The sequence below is a fragment of the Rhinopithecus bieti genome, unplaced genomic scaffold (assembly GCF_001698545.2).
Source record: "Rhinopithecus bieti isolate Rb0 unplaced genomic scaffold, ASM169854v2 scaffold_49381, whole genome shotgun sequence".
NCBI classification, from domain to species: Eukaryota; Metazoa; Chordata; class Mammalia; order Primates; family Cercopithecidae; genus Rhinopithecus; species Rhinopithecus bieti.
In genome coordinates, this window is record NW_016819572.1 from 187,029 (window position 1) to 202,608 (window position 15,580).

The 15,580-nt window shown below is 37.0% G+C and overlaps 1 protein-coding gene across 1 annotated transcript in view; it reads left to right on the plus strand.

The window, feature by feature from the left end:
- The first annotated feature begins 3,231 nt into the window (after positions 1 to 3,231).
- LOC108519802 (cysteine and histidine-rich domain-containing protein 1) overlaps positions 3,232 to 15,580 on the plus strand; it is a 29,428-nt gene continuing 17,079 nt past the window's right edge. The window contains exons 1-5 of the mRNA XM_017859057.1: positions 3,232 to 3,755; positions 8,386 to 8,435; positions 11,426 to 11,482; positions 12,472 to 12,629; positions 15,296 to 15,399. Of these exons, the coding sequence (XP_017714546.1) occupies positions 3,692 to 3,755; positions 8,386 to 8,435; positions 11,426 to 11,482; positions 12,472 to 12,629; positions 15,296 to 15,399 (433 nt within the window). The 5' untranslated portion in view covers positions 3,232 to 3,691. The remainder of the gene's footprint in view (positions 3,756 to 8,385; positions 8,436 to 11,425; positions 11,483 to 12,471; positions 12,630 to 15,295; positions 15,400 to 15,580) is intronic.

Below are 15,580 nucleotides of genomic sequence, written 5' to 3' on the forward strand. Positions count from 1 at the left end.
TTCACATCTGTCTTATAAAATTCAAATACAATGAAGACAGGTAAAATGTCACTTCAGTTCACAACTGTATCCTGCATCTAATGTACCAACACACATTAACTACTTAATACCTGCTGAAATAAATTAAAACCTATATATATATAAAAAATAAATCGTGGACAAAATAAAAAAGCAAGCACATGCTTTACTTAGAAAAGAGAATAAAATAAAAACAAGGAAGCAGACACAACTGCATACAAAAGGGAAAAGTGAAATAACCAAATAGAAGTAAATATCTTAGTTGACCATTTTCATTGCTAAACTTTTGTGAAATTAATATCCAGTGCTTACACTAAACTATATGTTTTACATGCATTGTTTAACTTAATCTTCACAGCACTCTATTACCAATGTTTTACAGATAAGAAAACTCAGGCTTATTGACATTAATTGACTTACAAAACCATTAATAAGTTCTGGGCCACTTTGGCACCTGAACTTTCAAGCATTAATAGGAAAAAAAAGGTTAAGCTTCTCTGCAAAATAAAAATATTCTCAGATTTGAATTAAAAAAAGAAAAACAAGATGAAATCTATCTACTGCTTACAGCAGATATGCAGGTTAAATATAAATGGATAGGATGAGGTTTATTAGGCAAAAACAAAGAGAAACATAGCAAAAGTGGAAGCATCAATATCAAGGTAGATTTCAAGACAAAAATACAAAATGATACAAAAAAGGTCTTTTATATTAAAACAGAAACTATGTAAATATAAAAGACATGCACCTTTATAGGATGAATAATACATGTTCAAAATACATAAACCACAAACTGCTCAAAGCACAATCATAATGGATGAAATTTTCATATCTAAGGATAAAGTAGACCAAATAAAACAGTCATTGAAAAGTTGGATTTTGTCCTCTTTACATTAACTATATCAAAATGAATATTTACATTTTCAAAAAAATCTAAGAGTATAAAATAAAATATTAACTTTACTCCTTTAAAATCATCTTTGTCTTTATACATAGCCATTATTATAAAAGATTAGTGGTCTTTTCAAATATTATTTTATACACTTACATAGATACGTACACATCATATCTATGATCGTTTCTAAGATAATGGAACTTTATTATTATTATTATTATTATTTGAGATATAGTTTTGCTCTTGTTACCCAGGCTGGAATGCAATGGCGTGATCTCAGCTCATTGCAACCTCTGCCTCCCAGGTTCAAGCGATTCTCTTGCCTCTGCCTCCCAAGGAGCTGGGGTTAAAGGCATGCGCCACCATACTCGACTAATTTTTTCGTATTTTTAGTAGAGACAGGATTTCGTCATGTTGGTCAGGCTGGTCTCAAACTTCTGACCGCAGGTGATCCACCTACTTTGGCCTCCCAAGTACTGGGATTACAGCCGTAAGCCACAGCACCCAGCCTAAGATAACGGAGCTTAATTAAACTTAACTGAAATTTTTTTAGGAAATATTTTTAAATGCAGAAAAAGAGAGTAATATGATAAACATCCACTTTGCAACAAGAATAATTGACAATTGTTTTATGTTAACATATTTATTTAAGTCTTTTGTTAATAACAAGATAGTCAAAGTTAAAGCAAATTTTGATATGTATGTGGGTAAAGAAGGAAGGGAAGATATACTCAAAGTGTGCATAAAATATACATGTAAATGCCAGAAAGTTTTTCAAACAGTGGGTGGTAGTCAGCACTGAAGTGTTGGAATGGAAATGTAAGTGGAGGTGGGATTGAAACAGGCTGTTGCTGTATCACTGTTTTTCTTAATCATAAGAATGATTTAATTTTATAGTTTCTCAAAATACCCAAGGGAGGAACATAAACTCCTATATATAATATGACTCTTTTTAAACATGTATACCTACAAATGCTTGGGGTGACAGGAAACACTGAAAATAAATTTACCAAAGAGTTATTTTAGCCATTTAGTGCTTATTGCTGGGTGGCGGAATTATCGCTGACTTTATTCTTAGTATACTTCTTCATTTTCCAAATTATCTACCTTAAGCAATTATATTCTGATTGTAAAATGCTACAGATGAAAAACTAGAAATAAACATTAAAACTATTTAAAAGGTTTAGTTTACTAACAATCCTGGCAATGTTGCATTGATACTAGGATACTCAAGACAACAGATTTGGTCACAACTAAAACTTTTTAGAGCTCTCCACTTATTCATTTCCAATTATGTATGATTAATTTCTACGGTCTATTACTTACATTCACAGCTGGTGAAACTGTAAATTGGTACCACCTTTTGGAAAGCAATTGGCTCTATACATCTTCAAACTCTTAAAAGTTATTTTAAAAGGCTTATGCACTTTACCCTAGAACTGTCGCTTTCCAAAATTTTCCTAAAGGGGAAATTTGAAATAAGAAAAACAATACACAAGTTGATCATTGTAACTTACATATACTAAAATCAGAGAAAGGTTAAATTACCGTGCATTTATTCAACAGAATACTCCGTCATTTGTAACAATGATTATGAAACCAAATAGAAAAATATTCACGTTAGGTTAAATGAAGAAGAAAACATATGTATCTATGTTAGGATTACAATATGAAAATTTAATACTTCTAGGTAGAAGAAGAGAAGCAGAATATGAAAAACTAAAAAGTCTTCAGTGGTAGGAGGACGTGAGCAGATCTCTAAATAACCTTGAGATCAATGGAAACAGTGTATAGATTTTTAGGTTTACTTACATGCTACTGATCTTATTTTAAGATACTTCAGAATATGTTATCAAAAAGTGTTTGCTTTTCTTGCAAATGCCCCAAGTTTGGGAAATATGCAATTTGAAGCCAAGGCATTACTGCACTTTTTATAACGCACTTGAAGTTTTACTAGCTGTTCCAAAAGTGGAGTACTGAGTATTGATAAATAGCTTAAGTGGAGGCTCATATGAAATATTAACAATTACCCCAGGGCCTTAGAGCAATTGTGATCAATTCTGGCACAGCATCAAATCAATAATTTTCTTTGCTACTCTAATTTTTACTTTTTTTGTATTCTGCAAGTAATGTGACCGCAACTGTTACTAAAATTGCTCCTGAGATGAGGACACCCGAAACACAGACACACGGAGAAGTTCGTCCGCTATTCCTCTCCTCATTTACTAAGCTCACACGTCTAGCCTGAGGATTTGGAAACACTGTACAATTGTGCACTTAATGTGCACTGTTAAGGGGTAAGCAGATACCCACCGGGCTGTCTAAAGCGCAGCCTCAAGGCAAGAAGAAGGGTTCTGGGTCGCAGGGGATGTGAGGGCGGGGCGGCCACTTTGCTGCGGAAGATACCCATAGCCAGTGAGCAGTGAGGAAGTGCGAAGAGAGCTATCAGTCTCTTGGACACCTTCATTTTCTGCCCGGTACATTTATCCTCCGCTATTGTCTGGGCTCCACTTCCGATCCCCAGTTACTACCAGCAGTAGTCCAACCTATTGCGGCTGGGGCTAGTGCCGGCCTCCCGCAGCTACCTCCGCCTCTTCCCGTTTCCTCTGCGCCTGCGCGACCGGAAAATTCGCGAAGGTTCCTGAAACGCAACAGATCGTCTCCGGAAGCCGGTAGCCGCCTCAGTCGTCAGACCGGTGCTAGCGACTCGGGAGTGGCTAACGCATCCTCTCGCCGTTCCCGGTGCTTGGCCCTTGCCTGTGACAGTGGGAAAAGAAAATGGCCTTGCTGTGCTACAACCGGGGCTGCGGTCAGCGCTTCGATCCCGAGACCAATTCCGACGGTAAGAGGAACGCGCCGCCAGCCCTCCCGCCCCTCTCCACCTCGTCAGTAGGGGAGGCCCTTTGGGCCCGAGCGTGTCCGCGGATCTCCTGCAGCCCTCCTCGCGCGGCTCCAGGTCCATGCCCCTTCCTGGGCCTCTCTTGGCCGCCCGCACAGCCCGCCGGCCGCCCCTCTGGTGCGCCGCGTTCCCTTGGCGAGCGCCCGGCCCCGGCGCCTGACTGCCCTCTACCTCTGCGGAGAGAGAGGCACCTCTGGATCCACGTGTTTCACCGTCGTCCTCTCACTCCTTTTAAGTCGCCTGGAATTTAGAACACCTTTCTCCTAGGGGAAGCAAAAGTTAACGAGGTGCTGGTGAGCTTGCTTTGTAGCTCCCCAAGGAGTGTTGGCTGTGATTGCCTGCGCGAGAGGGAGGGGTGGCTGGGATGAGCAGCGGGTTGCCCTAGCATGTAAGCTCTTCCTTGTAGAAGTTTGTGTTCAGTCGATCCACTGTTACAGACCTCTTACAAGTGTTCTTGGTAAGGCACAATACTCTGTATTTTTACGCTGTTTTGATAGGTTCATCCTGGTGGCACGTTAGTTATCTTTTTCTTACTAGCGGCATTTGTTGCTTGTTCTTGTTGTGGCCTCCACGTTTTACTACCATGCTGACTCCACTATAAAATGAGCGAATGTCATCTACAGCACCTAGATGTCGATTTAAGGATACAAAGCGAAAATGACTATTAGATGAAGGACGGGAAGTGATCAGTGAATTGAAGTTTTGATTGATAAAGAAGATGATTCCTTGCGTATTGTGAGAAGTGACAACACGTTTTCAGATTGAATTAGCATTTAGTTTATGTTTTCTGCATGCCAGACATTACCGCTTTATCATCTTATTTAATCTTCATAACAACCCTGGGACGCATGCAGTGTTACTTAGACCCTTTTGATAGAGAGCTCAGTTCAATGAGGTAGTATTAATAACATCTTTCATTATTGTGGAGATGAAAACTGATGCCTTTTGAACTCTTCACCTCTGAGATGTTTGAAATACTTGTTTTTGGAACACAAGTAAATTGATGGCGCTATTTAAAATAACACCATTGATACAGGGTTTTAAGGAAAAGGAAAATCCAACCTATGCAATACTTAGGTTACCGCCACTGACAATTTTATGATGCAAATATGATGCTATTCAAGAGGAAAATTGTGAGACTTCAGTGGATGACAAAATCGAGAAATGATTTTAAAGCCCTTTGGTGTTGGCAGCCTATGTAAAAAATTAATAGCACTTATGTCTGCAGATATTCTGCTTTAATATAGAATACAGGAGAAAGACTGACGCTTTGCTTATGAAAGAGTAAAGTTCAGGGGAGATAGTCATTTGTTGGAAGTCTGTATCCATGTGTGAACTGTTGCAGTGCCTAGGAAACAAAGCGACCAGGAAAACCGTCTCAAAAATTGGGTGGTCAGCAGTATCAGTTACAGCAGAGAAATTTCAATAAGATCGCTAAAAGTATATTTACTTTTGCGAAATGACGGTTTTAAAGAGACTTAGAATAAATTTTCAAGTAAATTGAGTGAATGGAAGGAGAAGAAAATGGAGATACGGAGTAGGAGACAAAAACTACAAGGTTGGTTAGGAGGTTTTTTAGGAAGAGGTTTGCCTTTGTACAGTTGACGGAAGTAAGTTAAAAGAGGTAAATACACAAGCAAGTTACATTTTGTGTAAGCCAGATGCTCGATCCGTTATCTTTAAATATTTCTTAATCTACAATAAATCCTTTTTTTTTTTTTTTTTTGGTGCTATGGCATAATTACCATGCTTGTTGACTTAGTCTCATGATTTATTTTTTCTCCTGGGGACAGAAATTAGACTCCCTTTAAAGCTGATGGAACGTTTAAATTTTTAACGCAAGTTAAAAGGTGTTTAAGGGAGACATAGTTGGTAACTTACATAGGTTAAACACTTATTCTATAATAAACACAGCTTCACAAACAGTATTTTAATCGACATATACAAGGAAAACTGAGGGAACTACTAGCGAGCAGCTCAGTGAGAAATTTAGCCAGGGTCAGACCCAATGTTAGAAGCCCTGGACACTTAACCACTACTACTGTGTTGTAGCTTCTCACCCATAAAATATTAATTTTACCAAAACTCTTAAAACTGATAAAGAAAGGATGGACATTAAAGAAACGATGAAGAATGTCCATTTGCTTGTTACTTCTTGTTTTTGAAAGCAGTGGCTTTCAAATTGTGTTCATACTAGTTGTATGGTTCAGATCTGACTCATTCCTGCTGCCATGCTGCCAAAATTGACTATCATTGTGACATTTTATGCCTCTGACTCTGTTACACATTGTGTGTTTTATGTTTAAGTTTAGTGTTTGAAAATACTGGATCTATTCTCTACTTCCATTCCCCTCTCAACTTCATGTCCTTTTGTGTATCCTTTTTTACTTCCAGCCTCCTTTTTCGGCCCTTAATTCCACAACTACCCTTAATTAATAACATCTTTCTGATCCACGCGTTTACTTACTATATCGGGAAGAGACCTCTAACACTTTCTACATTAGCTGGTATCTATGCAGCACATGGTTACTAAGGAAGCAATACTGGCTAATAACGGAGCGGGGAGATTTCTGTGAGCACCATTAATGAATTACTTTGAGGCAGCACCAGGAATCAGGTGGTAGAGCAAGGGTGCCCAATGTTTTGGCTTCCCTGGGCGACATTGGAAAAAGAAGAATTATCTGGGCCACACTGGAAGAAGAGTAATTGGGCCACACATGAATATACACTAACACTAATGATAGCTGATGAGCTTAAAAGAAAACAAAAAAGAAAAATTCATAATGTTTTAAGAAAGTTTAAGAATTTATGTTGGGCTACATTCAGAGTCGTCTGGGGTGGCATGTTGGACAAGGTTGTTGTAGAGCATTGAAAGCTAAATAGAATTGAAAGGTTGAAAGATAGTCTTATAAGCAGATTGCGGAGGGATGAAGCTGACTGTTACCTGATTTTTAAAAACATGGTACTCCATCTTGCAAATTGCTGAGACCAACTCCGTCGTGGATACCCTAACCTGGTGGCGCTAGAGGAATTAAAGACACACACACAGAAATACAGTGTGTGGAGTGGGAAATCAGGGGTCTCTTAGCCTTCAGAGCTGAGAGCCTCGAACAGAGATTTACCCACGTGTTTATTGACAGCAAGCCAATCATAAGATTTACTAAAAGTATTCCTTACCGAAAATAAAGGGATGGGCTCTGGCTAGGTGTGGGCAGCATGAACGTGTCCTTAAGGCACAGATCGCTCGTGCTATTGTTTGTGGTTTAAGAACGCCTTAAGCAGTTTTCCGCCCTGGGTGAGCCAGGGGTTCCTTGCCCCCATTCAGGTAAACCCACGACTTTCTAGCATGGGCGTCAAGGCTGTCACGAGCATGTCACAGTGCTGCAGAGATTTTGTTTATGGCCAGTTTTGGGGCCAGTTTATAGCCAGATTTGGGAGCCTGTTCCCAACACAAATTGTAATAAACCCCTTTACATAAGAGAAGTAAAGATTGATGGTGTAGTGGGGAGGGAAGTACAGAATAACACCCAGTGAGAATCTTGAAAATAGCCTGTAGAAGTTCAGAGTTTGTTTGTTTTTAAGATGAAGTCTTGCTCTGTTGCCTAGGCTGGAGTGCAGTGGCCTGATCTTGACTCCCTGCAAACTCTAATTCCCAAGTTCAAGCAATTCTCCGGCCTCAGCCTTCCGACTACAGGCATGCACTACCACGCCCGACTAATTTTTGTATTTTTTAGTAGATGAGGGGTTTCACCATGTTGGCTAGGCTGGTCTCAAACTCCTGACCTCAGGTGATCTGCCCACCTCAGCCTCCCAAAATGCTGGAAATACAGGCGTGAGCCACCGGGCCGGCCTAGACGACTTTTTTTTTTTTTTAATTAAAAGTAAACTTTAATGTCAAAAATTCACACTTGGGGAAGGCAGAAAGATCACACGCACGGCTGTCACTTCACACTTGGAAGGTTGCACAGTGGCCAGGCAGAGACGCTCCTCACTTCCCAGACGGTGCGGGGAGGGGGAGAGGGGGTGCGGATAGAGGCACCCTAGTCATCTTTTTAGTGAGGTTTGTAGCTAGGAATTGACTGCTGTCTAGGAAAGTTAAATTAGCAATTAGATACTGCAAAAAATCTACAGTATTTAAAATCTTGAGCCTGTTATTACAAAATGCCTTTTAGGAAATCTCTTGTGAAACTTTTATGGATTAATGCACGTAAGAATACTTCAAGTTTGATAGTATATTTGTAAAAGCAGATTTGAAAAATGCTGGTCAAGATTTGGGGGTTTGAAGTTTTGGTACTAAACAAATTTTACTACCAAGATTAGGGGAATATAAAATATAATTGTTACACGTAAACAATTCTGTATTTTTATCCTTAGTCATCATACTCTTGAATTAGAATTATTACTATTTTAATATAGTACACTTTGTGCTGCGCATCAAACTCAGTCATTTGTACCTTTTAAGGTACCTGCATTTGGAAAAGGATTAAAGGTTAACACCTTAAGGAGATGATCATGTATACATTTTTCTTCATTGTAAAAAGAGTGGTACTTTTTTTCCTTCTGTTTTCTGCAGATGCTTGCACATACCACCCAGGTGTTCCAGTCTTTCACGATGCATTAAAGGTAGGAAGTATATTTTCATTTTCTTCATATCTGTGTAGTAAATTGAGAGATGTAATACTAAATCTTTGTTTTCTCATCTTTTTTTTGTCAGCTAGTGACTTCTTAATGACCTTTGGAGGGGGGGTGCTTTAAGTGTATACTCCACTAAAGGCAAAGAAAAGAGAGTAGATGGTGATCTTCAGGTCTTTTCCAGTTACAAAATTGTGTTTTAATTCTCTCTCTCTCGTGTGTGTGTGTGTGTGTGTGTGTGTGTGTGTGTTTTTGAGATGGAGTCTCACTGTGTCGCCCAGGTTGGAGTGCAGTGACGCGATCTCGGCTCGCTGCAACCTCCGCCTCCTGGGTTCAAGCGATTCCACCTCAGCCTCCTGAGGAGCTGGGATTACAGGCACCCGCCACCATGCGCAGCTAATTGTTGTATTTTTAGTAGAGACGGTTTCATCATGTTGACCAGGCTGGTCTCGAACTCCTGACCTCAGATGATCCACCTGCCTCAGCCTCCCGAAGTGCTGGGATTACGGTGCCTGGTCTTTATTTTCATTTTCTGCACCCCTTTCTTCACTTTCCTAATTTTGGGGGGAAATAGAGTGGTCATATTGAATCTCAGTCTGTCACTACTGGCTAATAACAGCTCTGAATTTTAGAAAAGATTGTTATAAACACTTAGTGCCAGTCTCGGGACAGAAGTGCCAGTCTCGGAACAGACATGTAAATTTAGAGTGTTTTTACTTCAAAGAAATGTTACCTGTTTTCCAGCTATACTTCTTTGATGTTCTAGAGAAGTAGTAGAATTTTGTTTGACTAGATTTTTGCTGGTTGTCTTTTTAAAATTCATGATAATAGGATACATTTAAAGAGTTTCCTTTGTGTATCTCAAAAGATAATGCTGTGGTAGGGCTGCCATGGTTTTAGGTTCTGCAACTTTGGTTCTCAGGAACATAAGCAGTCTTAATATGTTTAAATATTGTTGGTGCCCTTTAAATGTCTAATTATACCTTCCAGAGAGTAGTTAGACTGTTTTGGCACTTCACTGTTACACCACCAAATCTAACAAAAGATGTATTAGTCTGGTTAGTCCTGAGTGAGGAAAACAGAAGACAAGTAGGGCAAGTTGAGACCTTACTCCTCTATACATTTTTTTAGTTTTTACAAATCTTTGTGGTGGTGGAAACTGTGGTGCTGTGGAAATGTTTATTTTTCCTTTTGGGGAATTTTATCTTTCCTAGACTGACATTTATTCTGTTGTTTTTGTTTTACTGTATCTTTTTCTTTTTTTCCCTATTCTGTTTTCCTCTTAGCTCTTAAAGGTAACCTTTGGCTGTTTTCTCTCATTCAGTTCATTCATTCGTTTTCTCAAATGTCACCTCTACACTGGTGGCTCTTACAACACATTTCTATTTATGTGTCTCATTGGCAACGTCAGACCAGTTTCTAGTGTGTACCATTTATTCCAAAAGCAGTCTACCTCTCAACTTTACTGCTCCTAGTAATGATACTACTGACTTTCTGATCATTTGGTCCATTGCCTGTTTTTTCTTTTACCTCATTGTTAATCACTCCAAGTCTTAATGATTTCACTTGGAAGTATTTTTGCTTCTCTCTCTTCTGCAGTTGTAGTGTTTATTATGGTCTCTATTTTATAACCATTTCTTAAAGTCCTAGACTTTCCAAGGTTATTGGATTTCACAGTCCAGAAGATTTCAGACACAATGTATATACATCAATAAAGGGATACTAGTTGATTGACCTGACCAAGTAAGAAGTTAAACATTGCATTGACAAAAGAAAGACTATTTTAGTATCGGAAGGGCCATATTCGGAGAAAAGGACAATCTTGCTGAAAAAAGACAACTAGCAACCTTATATTCATGTAACTTAAATTTATCTTTCCTTTTCTTATTGTACTGAAGACTAGCATAGAATCCAGATTGGCATTTGGAAACAGCTGGCCTATGTCATATTTTACATGTATGTATCACAGTATCTGACATAATTCAGTACATGATTAAGACAGTAGAACTTTTTTCTTGTAGAATAACTTTTCTGTTGACTATATTATTGATGCTATTTAAACCCTATATTTAAGGTTGTAGTGATTGATCTACATCTCAGAGTAAAAGATAATTAAATTTCAAAATAAAGGAAAAGTTGAATTATAGGATATTTGAAACTACCTTTAAAGAAAAGGGACCTACAGGTGCATATTATGAGAAAATCACTACCAAATTTTATGCAGTCTTTTGAAAATCAGCGAGGTCCAAGTGGATGTGTGCAAAGTTGCCTCTTAATCTGAATTTAGTCCCAAATCTTCATCTGAAGTTCCAAGTTTTGAGATTTTGCATTTTTGTTTCCCTGTTCTCTGTAAACATTGGAATTAAGAGATAATTATTAAAACCATTTTTTGGTAAACTGCTTGATAGTTTGTTCAAAAGTTACAAATAGTAATAGTTTCTGTGTCTTTATGCTTCTCACTGAAAAGATCACCTTCAAAGACTTATTAGTGCTTTGGCTGCTATGTTAGTTAATCTTTGTTGTTCTGAAAATAGAATGCTTATTGTGAAACTGTAATAGATTTTGGTTTAAAAACTAAATTATAGTTATTATCATTAACTTAATAGATTTTAAAAGTTAAATACCTATACTTATTTTGAATATTGTTTATGTGATAGTTTTAGGAATTATAATGTGTTTTTCTTCTAATAAGCAGACCCGACTGTTGAAAAGAAAAGCCATTTTTGTTTTATAAAGGTGCTTCCCTTGATGATAGGGCACAGCACAAATCACTTTAACATTGGTTAATTGGTTTTTTAAAAATCAAAGATTAGTATTCATTTTACTTGATTAGGTGAATTATATGCAACACTGAAATTTTGCACTCTATGTATACGCAAGTTACTGCAGGATTCAAGTAGATAAGTGCAAGTAGAGTGTTTTAGTGGGTCGTGGTTCCCATGCAAATAGAGTTTTTAATTTCTTTCTCTTGTTTTCCATAGGGTTGGTCTTGCTGTAAGAGAAGAACAACTGATTTTTCTGATTTCTTAAGCATTGTAGTAAGTATTAATTTTTTTTTCTAGATTATCTTCCTGAAAATACATGTTATAGAAAGCTTCAGATTTGAGGAGTCTGATTTCTGATACAGATTGATTGGTGTCTTCATCAACTTCCAGATAACACCTTTTAAAAAGCAGCTCATCTCCCTTCCACAGCTTGTAAAATAAAGAATCTGTTTTGGAAGTTAACGTTTTAAGATATTAGTTACCTGCTTATCATTTTAGATTTGTTCTTTCTGTTGTGTTGAAAGAACATCAAGAAGGATAAAGTGGTGAGCAACAGTTTAAAGCCTTTTCAGTTAGGAACGATAAAGTTTTATCTAAGATGCTGTTGAAATATTTTATATACCACTTTTATATAAAACCATTTTATTTACCACTAAGAAAACTACAGCTACTAACAAACTGATAATGCTATTGATTGCATCATTTCAGAGGTGTTAAAGAGTATATATAATTCAGGAGAATGTAGTAGAAAAGTAACTAACATTTGTTGAAGGTTATCACCTGCCAAATGTGCCAGGCATTATATTATTTAACCCTTTCAGAAAATATCTTACCCAAGATTACCTCCATTTTACAAATGAGGAAATGGAGGTTTAAAAAGATTGTCTTGCTTAAGGTCATGTAACTAATGAGTATGTTGAGAACTAGGTCTCAAATTGAGGCCTTTTTGTGTAACAGATTTTATGTGTAACTATTTTTTACAGTTCTTTGTGAGATTCTCCAGAATTCTTCTGTAAACAAGAGGTTTATGCTGTATTTTTAATCGAATAAGTAGATGTTTATGAAGTGTAATTCAAAACTTTTTTAAAAGCATTCAGAGATTCAACAAATATAGCACATTTGGAGTTCTGTTTTAATTTCTTAAATTCAATGTAATGAAACTGGAGAAAACATGAAATAGAATCAATAAAGAATTGAAAATATAGTGTTTCTATCATGAAATGTAAAATATATAGCTCTTAATGAATATCTTTCATTAACAGGGCTGTACAAAAGGTAGACATAATAGTGAGAAGCCACCTGAGCCAGTCAAACCTGAAGTCAAGACTACTGAGAAGAAGGAACTATCTGAATTAAAACCTAAATTTCAGGAACACATCATTCAAGCCCCTAAGCCAGTAGAAGCAATAAAAAGACCAAGGTACACTTTATACAGTTACATATTTTTGTCACACTTGAATAAGTAGCACTTGTGCATGGTACTTTCCTTTATGATTTAGCATGATACCATTTGTAGCTACTATGTAGGCCACCAAGCTTTGAACCATTTGGTTTCTCCCTTAAATCTGCCTTAAATTTTTATTTCTCTTCAACTTGAGAGCATGTACACAATGCAGCTATGTAACAGATTTGCATATTGTATTGTCATAATTACAGGGACATGTATCATCAGGGTGGGGAAGTCACACATTTTTCTTGTGCACAGTGATGTGGCATGGTAAAATTCTTTGAAGCAGTTTTCCATGTCATGGAATCTGTTTGAAGTAGAAAATAATGCAGAGGCCTAATCATCCATCTTTACTTTCAGATCCCTGAAAACTCCTGTTAATCTCATTACTACTGGTCAATTTTTAATGCATTTGATTTAGGTGACATATTTGTGAAAGTCTTAAAAAAGCTTTTGCTCATTGTGCGATAGAATTGTACAGATTCTTCATACTCACCTTCTGATAACCAGACTCTGTATTCCCACACATGTATATTGAGTACCTTTGTTGAACCAGGTCTTCTTCATGCTACACTTGAGTACTAAATTGTTTTAGAAGAAAACTACAGAACTTAAAAAAAAGTGAATTTTTTTTTTGGTTGCAAGTAGGCATCTATTGTAATTTTTATTCATGCTATGAACTCATGATTTTCCCTTTATTCTGCATTGATCCTGCTTAAATTTATAGAGTATTGAATAATATAGAACCAAGATAAGAACCCTAAGAAACTTTAGATACTTATTTGTTCATTACATTCTGAGTACAGATTGTTGCTAAGGAAACTACTCAGGATGATTTTATTCTCCATCTTCATAGAAGAGACCTTTGAATGCTTTGTTGGCCAATTTAGCAGTTAGAAAAATAATTGGGAAAAGACAAAACTTCTGTCATGGCTCGTTGTTAATCTCTTTAGTAATATAATAGAGTCTGTACTATAATAGTATGAGTTAATTTTTTCTCTAAATGTTGAGCCATTATTTTACTAAAGGGCAGTAAGAGGCCAGGCACTGTGGCTCAAGCTCATAATCCAGCACTTTGAGAAGCCTAGGAGGGAGGATCCTTTGAGCCCAGGAGTTTGAGACCAATCTGAACAAGATCCTCTCTCTCCAAGAAAAAAAAAATTAGCTGGGTTTGGTGGTATGCTCATGTAGTTGCAGCTACTCAGGCTGAGGCAGGAGGATCTTGAGATTGACTCTTTAAAAGAGGAAAAGAAAAAAGGCAGTGAGATGAGAAAAATTAAATATTTTATCCTAAATTCATTTGGTGGTATTATACAAATTATGAGGATGTAGGTTTTTACTTTTTTTTTTTTTAAGAGGAACAGTCCCTCTCTTACCCAGGCTGTAATGCAGTGGCATTATAGCTCACTCCAGCCTTGAACTCCTGGGCTGAAGCCATCCTCCTGCCTAACCCTCCCTGGAACTATAGGTGTATGCTACTATTACTGTATTCACACTGTTATGAAGAAAGTGATTTATAAAGAAATCACTCGAGACTGAGTGATTTATAAAGAAAAAGAGGTTTAATGGACTCACAGTTCCATATGGCTGGGAAGGCCTCACAATCATGGCGGAAGGCAGACGGAGTAATAAAGGAATGTTTTACATGGTGGCAGGCAAGAAAAAACCATCAGATCTTCTGAGACGTATTCGCTATCATGAGAACAGCATGGCAAAAATGCATCCCCATGATTCAGTTATCTCCCACCAGCTCCCTCACACACCTCGTGGGGATTATGGGAGCTAGAATTCAAGATGAGATTTGGGTGGGGACACAGGGAAACCATATCAGTGACTGACTAATGTGTTTTATTTTTTGTGGAGACAGGGTTCTTTGTTGCCCAGGCTTCAAGCAGTCCTCTTCTCTCAACCTCCCAAAGTGTTGGAATTATGGGCATAAGCGACCATGCCTTGCCTATGTACTTTTAAAATGCCTCTTTCGTCAGATTTTTCATTGTGGATATAGAATGAATAGCCTGCAATTTTTGTTTTTGTTGCTGTGTTTATTAATATTAATCCTTATTTATTGAATGGACTTAAATAAATTGTGTATACAACACTTAGCCATTATGAAATGTTAGATGTTTTTTTAACCCTACTGAAATTGCCTTGCAATACGATTATATCTGAATTTACAGATCCATATGCCAGTGTCCACATAAATTATCCCCACTGGTAAAAGTGAGCATGGATTCACTTAGAACTTATTTATATTTCATGTTCATTATGTGCTCAGCATTTGGCTTGGACATGGGATATAAAACTACATTATGGTCCCTTCCTCAGCATTACTCATCTTGAAAAAGTTGAATTCCTAGTCTATTCCCTTCTCGTTAGTGCAACTGATTAATAATTAAATATGCTGACAATAGCATGATTATTTGAGACTTGCTATTCTAATATAAGGAGCTTTTCTTTTAAGACAGAATGTAGTACATTGTAACAATTATTTATAAAATACCTTCTTTTAACTTTTTAATGGGAATCATTTGATTCCCAAAGCATTTGGTTTCTCAAAAAGCTTTTAAGGTTATTAATTTGGAGTACAAAGAAATATTTTGGTATGTAAATAATGGTAATAAGGTTTCAAAATTCTCCAGCCCAGATGAACCAATGACAAATTTGGAATTAAAAATATCTGCCTCCCTAAAACAAGCACTTGATAAACTTAAACTGTCATCAGGGAATGAAGAAGATAAAAAAGGTAAGATTTTATTTTGTTTTATTGTAATTATTTTATGGTGCAGTTAAGCAGTTATCCAAAAGAGAGAACAGTAGTTTACTGCATATAAATATGGAAAAGTAGCAAATTGTAGTTAAGAAACTTTTTTTCTTCTAAATGTCAGATATGAAAACTACAAATACTCTAGAACCTAATAGTTTAA